The following is a 19,322-nucleotide window of genomic DNA, read 5'->3' as shown; positions in this document are numbered from 1 at the left end:
TTATCTATGGCCTCATACACAGCTGCTGATGCCTCAAGGTGTCCCTGCTCCAGGACCTATTCTTGGGCCCCAACCCTTTTGGAGGTACAGACACTTTGAGATGTTCCTGCTGGAGGTGGAACCCCAGCACCACCACCCACTCACAGCCCTCACCCCAGCTGGGATGAGGGAGACAATCAGAAGGGTAAAAGGGAAAAAACTCATGGGTTGATGTAAAGGCAGTTCAACAGGTAAAGCAAAAGTCACAAGGATTTAATTCTGTGTTTTCCATGGGCAGGTGGGTGGTCAGCCATTCCCAGGAATGTGGGGTTCCACCCTATGTAATCCTTCTTTGGCAGCTGGGATCAGCTGTCCTGGCTCTGTCCCCTCCCAGTTTCTTGTGTAGCCCCTGCCTGCTTGCTGGTGGGGCAGGTGAGGAGCAGAAAATGCGCTGGCAAAGCAGAAAAGCTGGCCTGGCAGGAAAATCCAGCCTCCTGTGGTATCCTGTGCTCCAGTCAGTGGAGGTTCTCTGCCTCCAGATGCACACAGGAAAGAAGGCCGATTTTTAACCAAGATGTAAAGTCTGGACCCTGCTGGATTGGACAGCTCTGTAGAAGAGCTTTGGGATTGTCAGGGAAGAGAGTAAGCAACATCCATGGGAAGAGAGAAAAATCTTGGGCAGAAGGAAGAGCAGGAACAAGACACCCAGGGAAGTAACCAAGGGCTCAGAAGGGAGAAAAGGATGGTGTTTCACACCACAGAACACAGGAGCTGCTGAAGGACATTCATCTCCTCCAGCTGACCATGTCCACCCCTTCATACAACCCCCTACCTTTACTAACTTAGGCAATATTGCAATTTCAAGGCAAAGAGCTGGAGGCTAACTCTGTATTTCCAGGATGCCTGATCTTCCATTGCACCTAAAGGAATTTCTCAGGACTTTAAGAGCCTGATTTTGAAAGAGCCTCTATAGCTGAAGCCAGGTGTTGTTTCCAACAAGCCTTAAGGTACAGTTGAGTGGCACTATTTGCATCACATTTTGCTTTATCTACCCCTTCCTGAAGTGCTTGGCCACTGTCCTGATGTGCTGCTGGCAGTCCCAGGGCCATTGATTTCCTCTATTCACCAGAAATATCACCCACCAAGAATGTTATTTTCCTCATTTAGCCTGTGGACTCCAAGAGCAGTAATGAATTCCCCTCAGCCACCAGATCTCTGCACACAAATGACATCAAATAGGCAGTTTAAATCCTAACAAGCACTGACACATCCCAGGGACCCACTTCCACTGGGAGCAGGGAACAGTGGCTCTCCATTTCCATCACAGCCATGTTATTTACTCCTCTGCTCCTGAATCTCAGTGATACTCTGTGGTCACGGAAACCGACTTCCACATTTGGATTTGAAGAGACCTTAGAAACCATCTCGTTCACGGGCAGTGACACCTTCAACTAGACCAGGATGCACTCCCACGGTCCTGCTGGTCCTGTACAAAACTGCCTCTACTCCACTGATATTAAAGCCTGTTTTCCCTCCTAAGAAAAGTATATCTGCATGAATTCAATACTCCCCTACATGTGCTAAATACATGAGTGCACATACATGTCATTATATATATATATTTCTCTTCACATTCAACACAGAGCATGTGTGCACTTACAAGACTGCAATTTAATTTTCCATCAACACAGGCAGCTCTATTATGATTTCTCTTTCTTCATGTCACCCACAGCCACCACCTCAGAGAACATTAAGTAAGTGAACAAAACGAGCTGGCCTGGGCTGGGCAGTTTGTAAATCCATGTCAAGCCCAAACCACAGAGCTGCTGTGCAGCTTTCCTGACACAGCTGGGGTGTTTGACAGGAAACACCTCCAATAAACGTGCTCACAAACTGAATAAAAGAAGGGAATTTGGGGAAAGAAAGGAAAAAAAAAAAATCTCCTCCAGGCAGGAATAGTTGCAACCTGACAAGGAGCCTTTTATCACCGATACCCATCTTCAAGTTTGCTCCTAATGAACAAGCTCCAAACACAGCCGAAAGACCCCAGACTTCTCAAAGTCTGACAGCCCATTTTCCACTTGGAAAGCAGGCACGGGTGTTGAAGTTTGGCTCTCCCTGCTCAGGCTGTGGTTTCCAAGGAAACCAGTGGCTGCAAGAGCCTTGCAAAACGCGGGTCCTGCGCTCCTGCTCAGAGCACGCTGTGCTGGAACATCCCCCAACACAAGCCATGCCAGGCAGGGGCTTCAGCAGCGTTTCCAAAGCACCTGGATTCCAGGCGTTCAGGATGGCAGGACACACAGAACCTGACTGATTGCACTCTTATACCAAACCACTTTCTGTAGATGCTGAGAGGAGAAAGGTATTGTTTGTCATTCTTTAGGCTCCAATGTAGCAACAAATACTTTTGTTTTTTCCTCTTCTCTCTGCCCTTCGAAACAAAGACAAGCCACACACAAACGTGAACGTCAGGCACTTCCCTGCCTGTGTGTATCCTCTAGAAACAGCAAAGTAGCAGATGAAAAACATTTACAGAAATATTTAAACTTCATCCTGATGCATATGCAAGGTTTTGGGCCCCATGAAAAGCCAAAAGCAAAGACCAGCAGCACAGGCAGCAAGGACTATCACTGATGGCAGTGAGTGGCGTTTAACCCATTTCCAGAATGGTTAACCCCAATGGTTTAACCCAAATGGGTTAAAGCCAGAATTCAGCTTTCCTGAATTCCCCATTCCCTCAGAAAGATGTTTGTATTCAGTAACTCTTATCCTACAGCATCCAGCTCAGGATAACCACGGAAACTGATATGTAACAATTCACTGTATCCTTTTTAACTCTCTGAAGAAACAAATTTTCCCCATGACTCCTGTTTTCCATCTGCTGCTCAGCAAGTTCAGGACTCAAGGAGTCCTTCCCGAGGCAGCTGCCTGGGCTAAATTCTGTGCTACTATGTTAATTTCTGCTCAGTTTCAGAACTCTGACCTGGCTTTTTTATTAACAATTTCAGAAATGTAAGACACATCCCGTGTTTGGGAACATGGGATGCTGAAGCTCAGGAATGCTTTCACAGAGTCTGGAGAAGAGGAATTTGTGTCCATGGCCTGAGGACCTCATTTTGTGTTGAGGTACTTTAAAACTCTCCACCTACAGCATTCGTACAGCTAAGGATGAATGTAACACAGCTCAGACAATTATAGGTAATTATTCCAGTAGTACAGATAAAAGGAAAAAAGTTAATTCTGCAGAAAATAAAATTATGGAGCTGTACTACAGTTTAAAAAAGAGTCTCTATGTTAATTACCAGCTGTTAGTGTGCTCAGAGCTACTCTACTTGCTGAACAGTGCTGTTTTGCATATAACCACCAAGAAAATGTCACTGTAGTTTCTGAACAGAGCTACTTTGCTTTAAAACACAGTTTACTGACACCACACTGCTAAAATTAATCTCCAAAAGCAGCAGAAAAAACCCAGGGAAGTCTGTGTTGCTTGTTGAACAGAACTAAGGATAACTGACATTGCAGCGATGTTTTCTTTCGCAATTAAACTCATCTCAGCAAAAACCAGACAGAAGATGACAAAACAACTACGTGGCTTTAATAGCTTTATTGGGAGATTTGTTTTTTACCTTCCTGTGAGTCAAACCCCTCTGGAGTTTACACTCAGCATAAACATCACCAGCCCGAACAAGCGTGTTGAGAGATGACCCAAAACACTGCTTCAATAGAGAAAAGCTGTACTTCTGTGCTTAACAGCCTAACACCACCCAGCCACCCCTTACTACCGCGAGTAACCCAAACCTCCGAGGGTTGTAACGTACTACACAAGGAGCTGAGCTGTCACAATGTCCCCTTGTCACTTCCCAAGGCATTAAAGGCGCTCGGAGCGTGAGTCACACGAGCGCACAGAGGGGAGCCCCATCACTGCCACCACTGCCGAGCCAGACCTGTCAAAACATGGCAAAATCACGCTCGGCTGCCTTGCTCCAGCACTATCCTCCCGGTGCTCACAGCTCTGCCAGGGAGAGCATCATCCCTCACAGCAAAACCGCATCCCTGCAGAGCACCAGGGATCCTCCCCAGCCAGTGGTGCCCCAGCACCGCTCAACACATTGCAATAAAATCCTGACCTTAAATCCTGACCGTTCAAATGCGCCGAAAAACCCCACTGACATTAATGGATTTTTGTCCATCGAGCATCAGCTGAAAACTACATTCAGATGGATTTGACATTAGAGCACATAAAAGCAACCACAGCATTTAATAGCTCTCACAACAGATGATGAATGCAGTTCAATTAATTGCTCGCTGGACACATCACAGTGGACTGACACCAAAAAAAAAAAAAAGAATGAAGGTTGTACCACTACATCCATCTCTGCTGACTGCTCAGGGCGAGATGCTTCACCAGAAAGTGACAGGACTCAAGAGGCCACCACCATTCCAGCTCCTGCCCCACCTTCCAGGAAACCATCGCTGCAGGAGCGTGCCTCAGTTGCTCTCCCCATCATCTCATCAACCAGTTCCCAGTGGTTTCACCATGTACCAACTATCCCCCAAATGACTGTAGGAAGAGGAGAGCGTGGGGGTTGAGGGAAGAGGGGCTTGGGTAGTTTCAGGGATTTTTAGATTAACAGCTCCTGGCTACTGCAGCATACATAGCACTGATAAACACCAGAAGAGCATTTCATGCCAATACCCTAAATACAAAGTGCTTTTCAAGTAGTGCTGAGGGTTTTATGACTGTTAGGATCACTTAAAATATGCCTCTAGCCCCCAGAGGATGTGCACATTCGCCTTCAAAGAACCAATCTGGCTGTTGCAGGGATTTTGTTAAACCTCTTGTATGGATGTTGTACTTTCCCTAAGGCTATGCAACCAAGTATTTTACATTTCTTAAACCAGACCTCTTAAATACAACTCACAGGCTGCTCCTCCCCTCACAAACGAGTCTCTGGGATTTTGGCAGATTCCCCAAAAGTCTGTTAACTCCCCAAATCAAGTTATTTTTTGTTTTACTCAACAGTTCTTACAAATGACACAGCACTTTGCTGCTGTCTCTGTTAACAACAGAGCTTGTACCACCTCAGCCAAGAGATCAGGCCCTTCACACTCACGAGCTCCGTGCTTTGTTCTATGTTCTACTTCTACGTTTCTTTTTTTCTCCCTTCTGGAGAAGAAAACACGCTGATTACACAGCCTCCCAAAAAGGTAAACAGCTGTTACCGATCCCTGAACAAAGCAGCCTGTTAAAATTAAAATCCTGGGTATTTTCCCATGGCAAGAACAAGGCAGGGAAAGGGAAGAGTTGCAGCTTGCTGGTTGAAAAGGTTTCTCTTTACTTGGCTGTCCTGTACAATTTTAACTGCAAAGGCAGTTGGTACAAACTCGGTCTCCCCGCGTTCCCTCCATGCTGACAAGCTGTTAGCAGCCAGAATATACCCTGCAAGAGGTCAAAGGTGTGGAAAAACAAACACAAGCAGCAATTTGGGAAGATGAAGAGGAGAGAAAGATCTGTCACGGCATTTTTTCTGCAGCGGAAAGGCAGCCAGCTTCCTCCCCAGTCTGTGCCCTCTTACTCACTTCTTGCAAGTTATTTCCTTTAAGAGAGGGAGGGAAGAAAAAAGACACATATTTTAAATAACTGGCTTCTAGTTACTTGAACAGGGAGACTGATAAAGATGCTAATGCCCAATTCCTCTCGCTCATAACTCAGAAGAAAATGGCTGAATGGCTGGACGTGTCCCTCCATGAATTTTAGTTCCCCGGGTCAGCCCACAAAGTCCTGTTTCGCTTTTAAAAATATTGTAGAGGCAAAACAAGCCCAACTCTGCAACAGCATCTCTTAAAGCTCTGAAAAAGCAATTTTATTTAACCATACGCATCCTAAATGGGGGGGAGGGAGCGAGGAGATGTGTGTGAAAGGGGGGATCCTGCAGATTTAATGGTATTTGTCCACACAAGGCAGTTAAATTTCCTTTCACACTTTGAAAGCCATTCCTAGAAGCCCAGAATGGTTTGGGTTGGAAAGGGTCTCGGAGTCCATCCAGTGCCACTCCCTGCCATGGCCAGGGACACCTTCCACTATCCCAGGTTGCTCCAAGCCCCAAAGTCCAACCTGGCCTTGGACACTTCCAGGGATCCAGGGGCAGCCACAGCTGCTCTGGGCACCCTGTGCCAGGATCTCGCCAAACTCCCAGGGAACAATCCCTTCCTAATATCCCATCCATCGCTGCCCTCTGGCACTGGGGAGCCATTCTTTGTGTCCTGTCTCAAGTCCCTCTCCAGCTGTCTTAGTCTCATTCAGAGCTCAGCCACTCCATAACCCAGAATCTTCTATGTGCCATCACAAGAGCTTCCACCACCACAGACCCTCAGGTATCTACCGTGACCCTCGTGATAATTCAGTTCCAACAGACTTCCTACTACTATCGTTCCTACCAATCTCCAGCCACCTCTGCCAGATCAGAGCAAATCCAGCACCACCTAACTACAAAAAAAAACAAAAAAACCCAGAGGTTACTTCAGAATAATTTTGTGGAAAACCTCTCTAAAAATCACCAAGTCCAACCATTCTCCTAGCACTGCCCAGGCCACCAACAACTAATATCCCCCAAGTGCCACATCCACCTGCCTTTTGAACACTTCCTGGTGGCTTGACAAAACCAAAGGTTGGATGCCATTAACCCAAGAGTCAACTGAGATTCAACGTGAACAGGGGAGAAATAAAAAACCAACACTTTTTTTTGTAGATTTTGTTATTTCCACATCTTCACCACCTTAACTCTCACCACCACCATGAGTTATCTTGGCCACCGGGTAGGGCTGACACAGAGCACACAACACTTCCCAGAGCCTGTACACTCCTGAAACCATTAGCAAGGACCTTTTCCTGTAATCACAGACCAGTTTGGGTTGGAAGTGACCCCAAAACTTATCTCATTCCAGCCTTCTGCCACGAGCAGGGATACCTTCCACTATCCCAGGCTGCTCCAAACCCCTGGAAGGCCCCAGCTGAAAAGCAATTACAACCTGCAGCCACAAGTTGACTTCAATATTGTAAATAACATCAGGAGTATTGGCCGTGGATGACCAATATGAAACACGTCCTCAGAGGAGTGGCACGCCATACCCCCACAGCAGACTGCAGGGCTGCGTTTACACAAAGAGCAATTAAAATTCCAGCTGGAAAACGTTAATCCAAGGCTTTGCCAGGCTTCCTACACATTTCACCGGGTACGGCAGAGGCTGCCGAGTCGCTCTGCTGAAACCTGTGGCGCTTCCCGGAGCTCTGCCAGCTCCATCTGCGCTTCAAGGGCGCCGAGGGGCGACGACACCGACAAGGAAAGCGACAGCTTCGGGGTTTTGCTTTCCCAGAGAAGCTAACACCGTGGGATGCTTTATCCCGGCTCCGATGTTTACCGCACACGCCAGGGATTTCACAGAGCGCTCGCCCGCCTGGCCTCAGCCACCCCTGGCCCCCCTCTCCTGACAGCCCCCGGCGGGCACTTTCTGGGGTGTTCTGTTCCTTCTGGGGGCTGTGGGGAGGCATTTCCCGCGCCGCCGCCGTTCCTCCCCTGCCATCCTTTTGAACGCGCGGCCAAGGCGCCTTAAAAGGACAAAATATCTGCGGCGGTGGGAATGGGGGAGGCGGGAATGGGAATGTGGGAACGGGAGTGTGGTATGAGGGGAACACGCGGCCCGGCCCGGCTGGGCCCGGCTGGGCCCGGCGGGGTCCGGCGGGGTCCGGCCATGGCGGCCGCCCTGAGGGCGGGCAGTTGCCTGGAGACGGCGGGGCCCCGCCATGGCGGCGGGAAAGGGCTGAGGCTGCGCGGGGAGCGGGGCCAGCCTCGGCAGGGTCCCTGAGAGGACGCTCCGGCAGGCTCCCCGTGCCCCAGCAGGGTCCCCGAGCCCCGCCACCCCTGCCCGGGCACCGTCCCAGTGCCGCGGCCCCGGCCCCGCGCCGCCCGCCCCGTCCCCCGAGGGGCTTCGCAGGGCGCCCGCATCCCGGAGCCCACCCGGCACACACGCTCCCCGCTACCGGGATGGCTTCGGGGGTCCGCCAGCGCTCCCGGTTATGCTTCCACGAGGAAGATGCCGGTCGCGGAGGGGAGGCGGGTTTGCCCATCGACGGGGAGGTCGCGCCCCGTCTCCGCACATGGAGCCCGGCGCGGCGAGCATCCGCTCATCACTTCTTCCCTCCTCTTTTTTTGTGCCTTGAGGAGCGCTGAACCAAAGGCACCGCGATTTATTGGCCAGGAAAAAGAACTACGGAGCGAGGGAGAGCGATCCCGCTCCCGCGAGGGCTCCGTTTACCCATTAAGGCGCTCTAATTTCCCTAATCTGCGGCAGGTGTGAAACCGGGGCAGCGCATCCCCCGGCGCTCCGACACCTGAAGATCCCCGCAACTTTCCCTGCCCCCCGCACACCCTCCGGCGCACCAGGACACTGCAATAAGCTCCTGCTTCTGCCAAACACCCCTCCCCAAAGCACCAGCCCCCGCCCGGAGAGCCGGGCACCGCATCCTGTTGGGCTCCAAGTTTCCCAGCTGGGAATATCTCCCTGCGGGGTCCCGGAGCGAGCCCCGGGTTTCCCCGCCCTCTCCCGCAGCGATAAAGCCTCCATGCCCACGACACGATCCGGTTCAACCCGCCGGCAGCAGCGTTCCCCCCGCGCCCGCCGCTGCCCCCGTTCCCCGGCGGGATGGACGGATCGTCCCGCAGCCGGGACGGGGGACAGCCGGGTCCCCCTCTGCTGGCACCTCGGCGCTCACTCCTGCCGCTCTTCCCCCCACCCTCCGCAAACCCGGCGCTAGCAACTTTCCCACCCCGCGGGGCCACCCGGGGAGGATGCGGGAATGCCACGCTCCGCTCCGGTCCCTGCCCGGAGGCCGGGAATGGAGCGGGATGAGGGAGAGGGGGGAGGCTGAGCGGCGGCGTGACCCCCTGCTTACTGCGGGCTCTTGGGGTAGAAGGGGAGGGTGACGTGGCTGAGATCCTGGATGTCGAAGGCGGTGGGCTCGGCCGAGATCGCCTGGCGCTTGGTCCGCTGCTCGCCCTGCAAGGTGCCGGCGCTCTGCTGCTGCGCCTGCTGCGTGGCGGGCCGGATCACCGAGCGGTACTTGTCCAGCTCGTTCTGCAGCTTCTGGATCAGTTCGTCCTTCTGGTCCAACTCCAGCTCCAGCTCGTCGATGAGCGCATCCCGCTGCCGCAGCTCCTCGATCTTCTCCTGCAGCGCGTACTGTAAATCCCGCAAAGTGCCCATGGTCCTGCCGCCGCGCTCGCCCCCGGCCGCTCCCGGCAACTTTCCCCCCCCGGGGCCGCCTCCCCGCGCTCGGGCCACCCCGGCCCCCGCCGCCCCCCTGGGCTCGGCCCGGCCCCGCGGGGCCGGGCCGAGCCCAGGGGGGCGGCGGGGGCCGGGGTGGCCCGAGCGCGGGGAGGCGGCCCCGGGGGGGGAAAGTTGCCGGGAGCGGCCGGGGGCGAGCGCGGCGGCAGGACCATGGGCACTTTGCGGGATTTACAGTACGCGCTGCAGGAGAAGATCGAGGAGCTGCGGCAGCGGGATGCGCTCATCGACGAGCTGGAGCTGGAGTTGGACCAGAAGGACGAACTGATCCAGAAGCTGCAGAACGAGCTGGACAAGTACCGCTCGGTGATCCGGCCCGCCACGCAGCAGGCGCAGCAGCAGAGCGCCGGCACCTTGCAGGGCGAGCAGCGGACCAAGCGCCAGGCGATCTCGGCCGAGCCCACCGCCTTCGACATCCAGGATCTCAGCCACGTCACCCTCCCCTTCTACCCCAAGAGCCCGCAGTAAGCAGGGGGTCACGCCGCCGCTCAGCCTCCCCCCTCTCCCTCATCCCGCTCCATTCCCGGCCTCCGGGCAGGGACCGGAGCGGAGCGTGGCATTCCCGCATCCTCCCCGGGTGGCCCCGCGGGGTGGGAAAGTTGCTAGCGCCGGGTTTGCGGAGGGTGGGGGGAAGAGCGGCAGGAGTGAGCGCCGAGGTGCCAGCAGAGGGGGACCCGGCTGTCCCCCGTCCCGGCTGCGGGACGATCCGTCCATCCCGCCGGGGAACGGGGGCAGCGGCGGGCGCGGGGGGAACGCTGCTGCCGGCGGGTTGAACCGGATCGTGTCGTGGGCATGGAGGCTTTATCGCTGCGGGAGAGGGCGGGGAAACCCGGGGCTCGCTCCGGGACCCCGCAGGGAGATATTCCCAGCTGGGAAACTTGGAGCCCAACAGGATGCGGTGCCCGGCTCTCCGGGCGGGGGCTGGTGCTTTGGGGAGGGGTGTTTGGCAGAAGCAGGAGCTTATTGCAGTGTCCTGGTGCGCCGGAGGGTGTGCGGGGGGCAGGGAAAGTTGCGGGGATCTTCAGGTGTCGGAGCGCCGGGGGATGCGCTGCCCCGGTTTCACACCTGCCGCAGATTAGGGAAATTAGAGCGCCTTAATGGGTAAACGGAGCCCTCGCGGGAGCGGGATCGCTCTCCCTCGCTCCGTAGTTCTTTTTCCTGGCCAATAAATCGCGGTGCCTTTGGTTCAGCGCTCCTCAAGGCACAAAAAAAGAGGAGGGAAGAAGTGATGAGCGGATGCTCGCCGCGCCGGGCTCCATGTGCGGAGACGGGGCGCGACCTCCCCGTCGATGGGCAAACCCGCCTCCCCTCCGCGACCGGCATCTTCCTCGTGGAAGCATAACCGGGAGCGCTGGCGGACCCCCGAAGCCATCCCGGTAGCGGGGAGCGTGTGTGCCGGGTGGGCTCCGGGATGCGGGCGCCCTGCGAAGCCCCTCGGGGGACGGGGCGGGCGGCGCGGGGCCGGGGCCGCGGCACTGGGACGGTGCCCGGGCAGGGGTGGCGGGGCTCGGGGACCCTGCTGGGGCACGGGGAGCCTGCCGGAGCGTCCTCTCAGGGACCCTGCCGAGGCTGGCCCCGCTCCCCGCGCAGCCTCAGCCCTTTCCCGCCGCCATGGCGGGGCCCCGCCGTCTCCAGGCAACTGCCCGCCCTCAGGGCGGCCGCCATGGCCGGACCCCGCCGGNAGGGAGGGAGGGAGGGGGCCGGCCGGGAGCAGCCCCCGGTGCCTGCCCTGCCGGCCTTCTGCTGGAGGCCAGCGCACAGGTCCGAGCCGCGATCTCCCCTCCCGTCCCGCTGCCGCCGGGACCCCGCTCCCCTCCCTCCCTCTGCTCCGCTCAAGGTGCCACTTCTCCTTAAAGAACTTATCCCCCCTTTACTTTGCTTTTAAAGAGACGGTTTTTGTTGTCTTCTCCGAGTGGAAGCAGAAGCCAGCGTCTGGCATGGCTCCTCCTCGCTCCTCAGCAAGCTCCGGGCTCCAAAAACCCAGATTTCCATGGGAATATCGGTCAAGTCTGTCTGCACTGGAAAAGCCTGGAGGCAGGGCATCTGGCCTTCAGAGCACTAAAAAAACCCCTAACTTTAAATCTGGGAGATTTTCTGCCTGGCCCAAATACCCACGTGAAAGCCCAAATTAAGTTTCTGCCACACCAAACCCGATTGGATTTTCCCAGAGTGCAGGGTTTTCCTTTGTGCACTCAAGTTTTCTGCGTGGTCCAACCTCTGCTATACAGCCCACGGGGCTGCAGCACCGAAATAACAAAATCAAATAAATGAGCCACAGCGGCCGAGCCCTCAGTGCCAAATGGTTCTGGGTTCTTCCATTTGCCAGGCACTGAAGGGCCAGCAACATTCACCCTTAGAGAACCGCTCCAGCCTTGGCTCTCTGGGGAAAAAACAGGGGGCTGTGAGCTGTTTTGCGGGTTCCTGATAAAATCATCCAGCCAGGAGGAGCCAGTGATGAAAGCTCCGAGTGCAGCTGGACGCAGGACCCTCACAAAAGCTTCTGCAGCACTGGGGCATCGGCATGCTTCCATGCTCAGAGCTTTTCAGCAGCTGTTCCTGTTCTCTCTTGGGGGCACTTCATTTGGGGAGGAGGAGGATGCAGCCCTGAATATGTTTTTTGGAGGTGGGTGGAACCTAGATGTTTGTGTCCTAGACCTCCCATGCCAGGCATGAGCTGGGGAGTGCCAGACATCTAACCCCTGCTTATGGGAATGAGCTCCTTTGGTCTTGCCCTTTTTTTTTCCCCATTACACACTGGCTCCAGCTTTCAACCTGCAGCTGGTCTTTATAAAATAAATTTATAAAAGAAAACAGATGAGGAATTAGAACTGCTCCCTGCTCCACACTTGCTGGAAAGAGCCTAGCCTCTGCTCACAGGCATGAGGATTTGCAGGTTCTTCATGCATTTGATCCTGCATTTTTCAAGATGCACATGAAAAGGGGGAAAAAAGCATTTGGATTATGCAGAACTCTTCAGTTTTCAGTCCCCTTGATACATTCATGCCAGGCACAAAGCAAAGTCCTCCAGTTGTTTCCATGGGTTTAAGTCCAGACAGCATTTTTTACTGTCTATTCCCCCTATTTCCATCTCACATAACTCACGGGAAACAAAAGTACCAAATATCTGCTGAACATTTCCATTTTAAAGACAACAGGCATTAAACAGATGCATTCCTTCTGCCTACAAACTGGGAATCAGTGATAAATAAAATATTTTAACAGCATTCAGCCGACATGCTGTAATTTTTATTGCTTTCCTCCCTGCAGAAGTGAAATCTGCAGGAGGGAGAGGGGATACAGTTACCTGAAGCCCACCAAGCTTCAAAAGAATGGAAGCCCTGGGGAAAACTGGTGCATAATTTCTCAGTGACAGGCAGTAAAATAACATTACTTTGTTTCTATGAGAGGGGCACAGCCCAGGACTGAGACAACAGTGCCCCAGAACAGAAAGGATTCACAGAAAACCATGAGAAATTATGGCACATAAAGCTGTCAAGAAATTTAGCCGAGTGTATCTAAAATATATATTTATTTCCATGTGGGAAGCAGATTTCCATTAGACCCTTGGGAGGTCTCAGGAGAGACTTTTATGGCCCAGGTTTAGATCTGGGACCATAACCAGCAGCTGTCAAGTCCAAGGCCGGTGTTCCCTGGTTTAAAGATGAGGCCAAAGCAGCCCAAAGGGCTTCACAAGCCAACAGCAGAGCTCTGCTGTGGGAAGGCAGCCGGCAGTTGCCTATTTCTGGATATTCCCTGCTCTCCCAAAGAAACCAGAGCACAGAAACCATGAGGCCAGCACAGATCCTGGTGTGTGATCTCCGGGATCCCAGGGTACCACCCCCTCCAATAAAAATAAATTCTATGGTCCCATTCCTTTCAATTTAATGCTCCCAATAAAATAAAAAAAATATAAAATAACTAAAGCTGAGGCTCAACAGAGCAGCTGCTTTATCTGCTTGATGCAGGAAATGGAAAGAAACAGCTTTAGGATGAAGAATGGCAGGAATGCACCAACTGGTTTGGTGTTGGGAAGACGGGGCAAAGCTGCTCATGGTTTAAGGAAACTTTTGGCTATGAAATTCCCAAAGCCTTTTCCTGCTCCCTCCACTGCCAGAGTGTGCCTGGATGTCAAGTGGTAAGCCAAAAAAAGAGCATCTGCAGACATCTGCCCCAAAGCACAGCACGCCAGGGCTGGCTGGTGGGAATGACACGGAGCAGGGGTGTTTCTCCTCTCTGCTGCACTCACAATATTTCCTCTCTGCACAGCTCCGGGGTTTTGATAGCTTCTGCTTCTGAACCTTTTCAGGGATCATCTGTCACCAAATGCACCCACTCAGCTGCCATTTCCCAAGCTGAAACTGTATTTGAACACTGTCTATCCTGCAAACACCTCCCTGGATTTCTGAGACAAGGCTCAGGGAGCTGGCACGATCCCTGACGGGCAAATGTCACCTTGCTCCAGCCAGCCAGGACAGCACGGACAGAGAGGCTGGACATGCACCACTGACCACATACATAAACATTTGCCTCCTCCTGGATGTGGTGTCTGTTCCCTGCCTAATCCACTCTACTCTTTCCCCAAAATATCTGCAGGAGTAGATCAGCCCATGGCAGAAAGTTGAACCAGCTGGATTTTGTGATGGATTATCCTGCTGGTGGGGGCTTTGTGCAGGTTTGGGAAGGTGTGTGACCTGCAGACTCTTCCCTCCACCGGCACACAACCAAATTCCTTCCCCACCTGCACACCTTTTATGATGAGAAGGAACAACAGAAATACAGGAAAATTCCAAGGAAGGCAGCACAACAGCTGAACCCTTACAAAAAGCACTGTGAGGTGCAGTCACACCTGAGACTCGCCACATCTCATCCATGGGATGCCACCTGCTATTCCACCACATCCCCAAAATCCACGGCAGTCCCCAAGGCAGAGCAAGGAGTGCCACCTACTGAAACATGGGCACACCTGACTCCACCCTAAGGCACATCTGGCCATTCTTTCTGCTCCGAAGTGCCTCTGGCAGCTCCTTCTGGGTCCACAGGGCCCTACAGATTTATAGGGGGCAGCTGGGAACTAAACTGAGCCCCCAGGAATGACGCTGAAATTACTGTGTGAAAGCCAAGACCAAGGAGCAGGAATTGAACAGCTGGGGAGTGCTTCAGCCTCTTTTCTCTAGGAAAAGACCTATTTTCTCATGACACTGGATGTTCCTCCTCCCTGTTTTCATCCTTCCCAGAGCCCCTAAAACAAAGTTGAAGGCCATTTGTTCCTCCCCACAAAGGGATGGAGATATCCAGCTCTGAGCACTGTCATTCAAACCCCATTGATTCCTTCATGCTGGAAGTCAAAACATCTAAACTGGATTATCCTGATGACTTTCCTTTAGGGCATTAGTTCTTTCCATGCTCAGTAAGAAACATTGAGAAGTGTGAAGAGCACACAGCCATTCCAGCCTGCCTAGGAAATCCTCCCAGGATGAATCTGGGGTAGAGTGCATGAGAAGGAAAAGAAAAATACCACAAGGCTTATTAATGGAACAAAAAATTGCTCGCTGCAGAAGAAGCCGAAGGAAAAAATAACAATGTGCTGTTCTGCAGTTGTAATGCATTTAGCTTTTAATATCACATTAGGGACACGCAGAACACCAAAATGAATGTTTGTGCCATGCAAAGCCGGAGGAGGAGATATTGGGAGCATGGAATAGCAGAGGATTCTCCAGGAACGCAGTGGTTTCGAGCACATGTCACATCGCACTGAAGATTTAAATTCTCCTTTGTGGCCTCTTTGCCTGGCAGGAAGAGATGGCACAAAGCACCTCCTGTCATTACAAGGCAAGAGATCTCCCTCCCCTCGTTTTTCCAGGCTGGAGCAAAGCCTGGGCTGTGCTTCCTGCTGGGTGGGCTGCAGAGCTGAAACAACATGAGTATCACTCATCTAATTACAATTTCTACAGAAAAACGGCACCCAAAAATCATTCTCAGCAGCCAGAAGTTCAACAAGCCGTTCAAAGCTTGGTCCTTCCATCAGAGCAATCAAAACCATCCCTCTGACTTCTTCTCCCCACTAACAAGACTCTATTCCCACCATCTCTGCCCACACATCTACAGAAGCCTCTGCCCTCCAAAGGCAAGAAGATTTTCTCCCATGACCACACAGAAAATTGGATTTTCAGCAGCTCACCCCACCAGCTGGCTGCACATGGTGGCTGTGCATCCCCACAGCCCCTCAGGGTTAAGGGAATGCTATGGGATTCCTGGGAGCACTTCTCACATCCTCAGCCTGAGTGACATCCTTGGGGCCAGGCTTTCTCCAGGAAGGACCACACACGTGATCCCCATCCCTCCTGCAGGAGCCTGGGCCACGATCCTGATCCCTCCTGTCCAGACACACCTCAAGTGACTGGCTCACTTTTCCCACTTTCCAGAAAAGGTTGGACTGCCCAGCAAGATCAGACACAGGGAGACCTTAAACACTTCTTTCTTTGGGCTGAATTAAGCCAGTAACAACTTCTAAACGATTCGGCTGCCTTGGGAAGCCTCCTTAGGCTGGGATTAAGCAGAAACTTGTTGTGCAAGCTGCCAAAATAAACACTCCATGCTCTTTGCAGTTACCACAATTAGACACTGCCCATGCCCTGCTTCTCCCAGCAGTCCCAGGGCACTGACTATGTAGAGCCAAAGCAGCATTTAGACAAGGCAGGTCATGGAAATGTAGTTTTCCTTTTGCTTTCAGCCATAAGCAACCAGCAAATGAACCCAGGGACCAATTAAACAAAATGTAAGGAAGCAGATTCAGTCATGGAGCCACAAGATCCAGGATGCAACGGAGGTGAAGTCTGTAAAAAACATCAGCTCAGTTGATGTTGCTGGGAAAACAGGTTAATTGTGCTGCCAGACACATCTCTGCTGGACTGGGGGAAGCTGAAACAGTTGAAGGAAGGTGGGAGCCATGTGCTGGTCTGATTTCCACAGTGGGATGGCTGGGATAGCCAGGCCAGCTTCCTTCCATTTCTCATCAGCCAGAGCTGAACTGCTGGGGACAGGCTGTGCTCAGTGACCCTGTGACCTTCACTATCCCCCACACATTCCTCCTTGGACTGCATCTGTTCTACATCTTTTACATGTGAAATCACCTCTTGGCTTGTCTTTATGTGAGACTCCAACAAGCAGCAACAGATCCCAGGGCACCTGTGGAATCACAGAATGGTCTGGCTGGGAAGGAACCTTAAATCTCAGCTCATTTCACCCCCTCCCATGGGCAGGGACACCTTCCACTATCCCAGGCTGCTCCAAGCCCCAGTGTCCAACCTGGCCTTGGACACTTCCAGGGATCCAGGGACAGCCACAGCTGCTCTGGGCACCCTGTGCCAGGGCCTGCCCACCCTGCCAGGGAACAACCCCTTCCCAATATCCCATCTATTCCTGCCCTCTGGCACTGGAGAGCCATTCCCTGTGTCCTGTCCCTCCCTCCATCATCCCTTGTACAGAATCTCTCTCCATGTTTCCTGTAGCCCCTTCAGGCACTGTAAGGCCACAGTGAGGTCACCCCAAAACTTCTCCTCTCCAGGCTGAACAATCCCAACTCTGCCAGACCACCGATCTTCCTCAGATGCTGGGAAAAACTTGGGCTCACCAAAGATGAGATTTGTTCCATGAGACAGCTGCAATTCCTCACTGTTTCCTTTTAAAACATGACACAGCCACAGCTGAACTCCTCAGCTTCAGCTTTCCCCTCTCTGACCTGCGCTGCCTGGTGCGCCTCACTCATTGTTTCAGTCACGGCGCTCTGGCTGCAAGAGGTGGAAAGCAAAACCCTCAGGAAAGTGAGAACAGCAAGAAGCTCACTCCCCTACCACTCCCCAAAATTATATTAATTGATAGCAGCTCATTTCTCCAGCCTCATTTTGAGGCTGTTTGATGCCATTCCTCCACTTCAGGGGTTTCACAGTGACAAACCTCTCGGCAGCCCCAAGCATTTGCAATTCCAGGTGCTCCCTCTGCTCACCCTTTCAGACCCTGCAGTGTTTCTTATCTCTCCTCACCAGTAATGCACCACTCACCTCCCATAATTGCCTTGGTCTGTCGGGTTGATTTATCCAGCCTTCAAAACAATTCATTTATACTTGAAATTGGATTAGAAATAAACACAAATTCTGTTCCCCTGATATGAAAATAACCAGTGTGTTACCATTATTTCATGATGCATTGAGAACAAGTGCCCTGTCTCTTTATACAATCAGTTTAATTCCTCTGCTTATTAAAAATTATTATTTGACTGTTTCAGGCATTTATAACAATAAACACAAACCACAGATTTTAAACCTGGCCTTTACATGCCTGAAGAACAGGCTGATGTTTCTTTAAGTGGCACTGAGAGCTGTCTTCCTTTTTAAAAAAAACAGAATTTATCCTGAAGTCTTTGACATTTGCATGTCCTGAGCAACTGCAAATATTCTGCTGGAGCACCAGACTCTTATTTAGGGATCTACAGGTGTTTATGGCCACAATTCCAGCAATGCTAAACCTTTCCTCTTAAGAGAACATTTCCCAAAAAGTTCTGTCCACAGGAGCAGAGCCCTGTGATCATTTAAGGCTCCGAATCAATGGCTGCACCCCACAGAGGGCACAGCTTGTTACAGTACCAAGGAAATATCCATGAATCATCCAGGCACAATCTGCAAACAGGGCTCACATCAGGCCTCACAAAGGTTTTACAGCGCTCTGCTGACTTCTACAGCGATTTCTTATTTATGCTTGGGGGAACTCCATCAAGTTGGGCTCTCAGACTGTGTAAAATGTTTATATTCACCGTTTTCTCTGTCAGTGTTTGCAGGGACTGATTGCTCTACTCATCAGAGCATTAGAGACCAGAACTCGCCTGATTTCCTCAGCACCGCCAGCATCTCTCAGCTGAGTGCCCTGGGTGAGTCAGGGCATGGCAGAGCTTTCATCCTCACCCTTCTTCCATTTCTGCAGATCAGCAGCCAAACCCCTGGCTGAGGTGCAGGGCTCCCTCCTGGCTGGCACTGCTCCACCTCCTCACCTGCCCTGCTTTTCCTCACTCCAGTCCCACTCCCAGCTGCTTTTCCTCTGACCTTAACCTCTCTGCATGGCAGAGCATTCAAACATGCCAGCAAGGTTCACCCATGCACCTCTTCCCCACCAGCTCCCAGTCTTTGGTTTGTGTGGAAAACAACACAACTGGGGAATTGTGGTACCAACTACTGGGAGCTTCCTCAAAACTAAAGGGAAAAATCCCTTGGCAGAGATGCTGCTGCAAAGCAAAGTGTTTTGGGTCTGCTTCTCTGAGGTTGAGAAAGAAAGATTCCTGGGCTGGTATTGATCTTTTGTATAATCACAGAGGGGTTTGGGGTCAAAGGGATCTTAAACCTCATCCCATACCACTCCCTGCCATGGGTAGGGACACTTTCCACTATCCCAGGCTGCTCCAAGCCCCAATGTCCAATCTGGCCTTGGACACTTCCAGGGATCCAGGGGCAGCCACAGCTGCTCTGGGCACCCTGTGCCAGGGCCTGCCCACCCTCCCAGGGAACAATCCCTTCCCAATATCCCATCTCTGGCAGTGGGAAGCCATTCCCTGTGTCCTGTCCCTCCCTCTATCATCCCTTGTCCCAGGTCTCTCTCCGTGTTTCCTGTAGCCCCTTCAGGCCCTGCAAGGCCACAATTTGGTCACCCCAAAGCTTCTCCTCTCCAGGCTGAACAATCCCAGCTGTCCCAGCCTTTCCTCCCAGCAGAGCTGCTCCATCCCTCTGATCATCCTGGTGCCTCCCCTGGCCTCTCTCCAGCAGCTCCAGGTCCCTCCTGTGCTGGGCCCAGATGATTTCTCTGCAAGAACTGTTTGTGTTGCAGCTTTACCTCCTCTGCTTTCCTTAAGCAACCCGGCCCAGGCAACAGGGCCCTTTCCCCCTTCCCGAGTTTCTGCAATCCCGACACACAAAGCGCAGGGCCCAAACCCATCCCCAGAGCCCCTGGCAGGCTCCAAA

The 19,322-nt window shown here is 52.7% G+C and overlaps 1 protein-coding gene across 2 annotated transcripts in view; it reads right to left on the bottom strand.

Annotated features, from left to right (window-relative positions):
* PRKG1 (protein kinase cGMP-dependent 1) overlaps positions 1-19,322 on the bottom strand; it is a 369,556-nt gene that overhangs the window by 332,036 nt on the left and 18,198 nt on the right. Inside the window, exon 1 of one of the 2 annotated variants that reach the window (XM_015633749.1) lies at positions 8,930-9,279. The exons of the other annotated variant lie outside the window; for it this stretch is intronic. Within the exon in view, the coding sequence (XP_015489235.1) occupies positions 8,930-9,240 (311 nt within the window). The 5' untranslated portion in view covers positions 9,241-9,279. Of the gene's footprint in view, positions 1-8,929; positions 9,280-19,322 lie in introns of those variants that run through there. 2 annotated transcript variants of the gene reach the window in all.

The sequence above is a fragment of the Parus major genome, chromosome 6 (genome assembly GCF_001522545.3).
Source record: "Parus major isolate Abel chromosome 6, Parus_major1.1, whole genome shotgun sequence".
Classification (NCBI taxonomy): Eukaryota; Metazoa; Chordata; class Aves; order Passeriformes; family Paridae; genus Parus; species Parus major.
The sequence above is the reverse complement of the archived record's forward strand: the minus strand, read 5'-3'. Positions and strand labels throughout refer to the sequence as shown.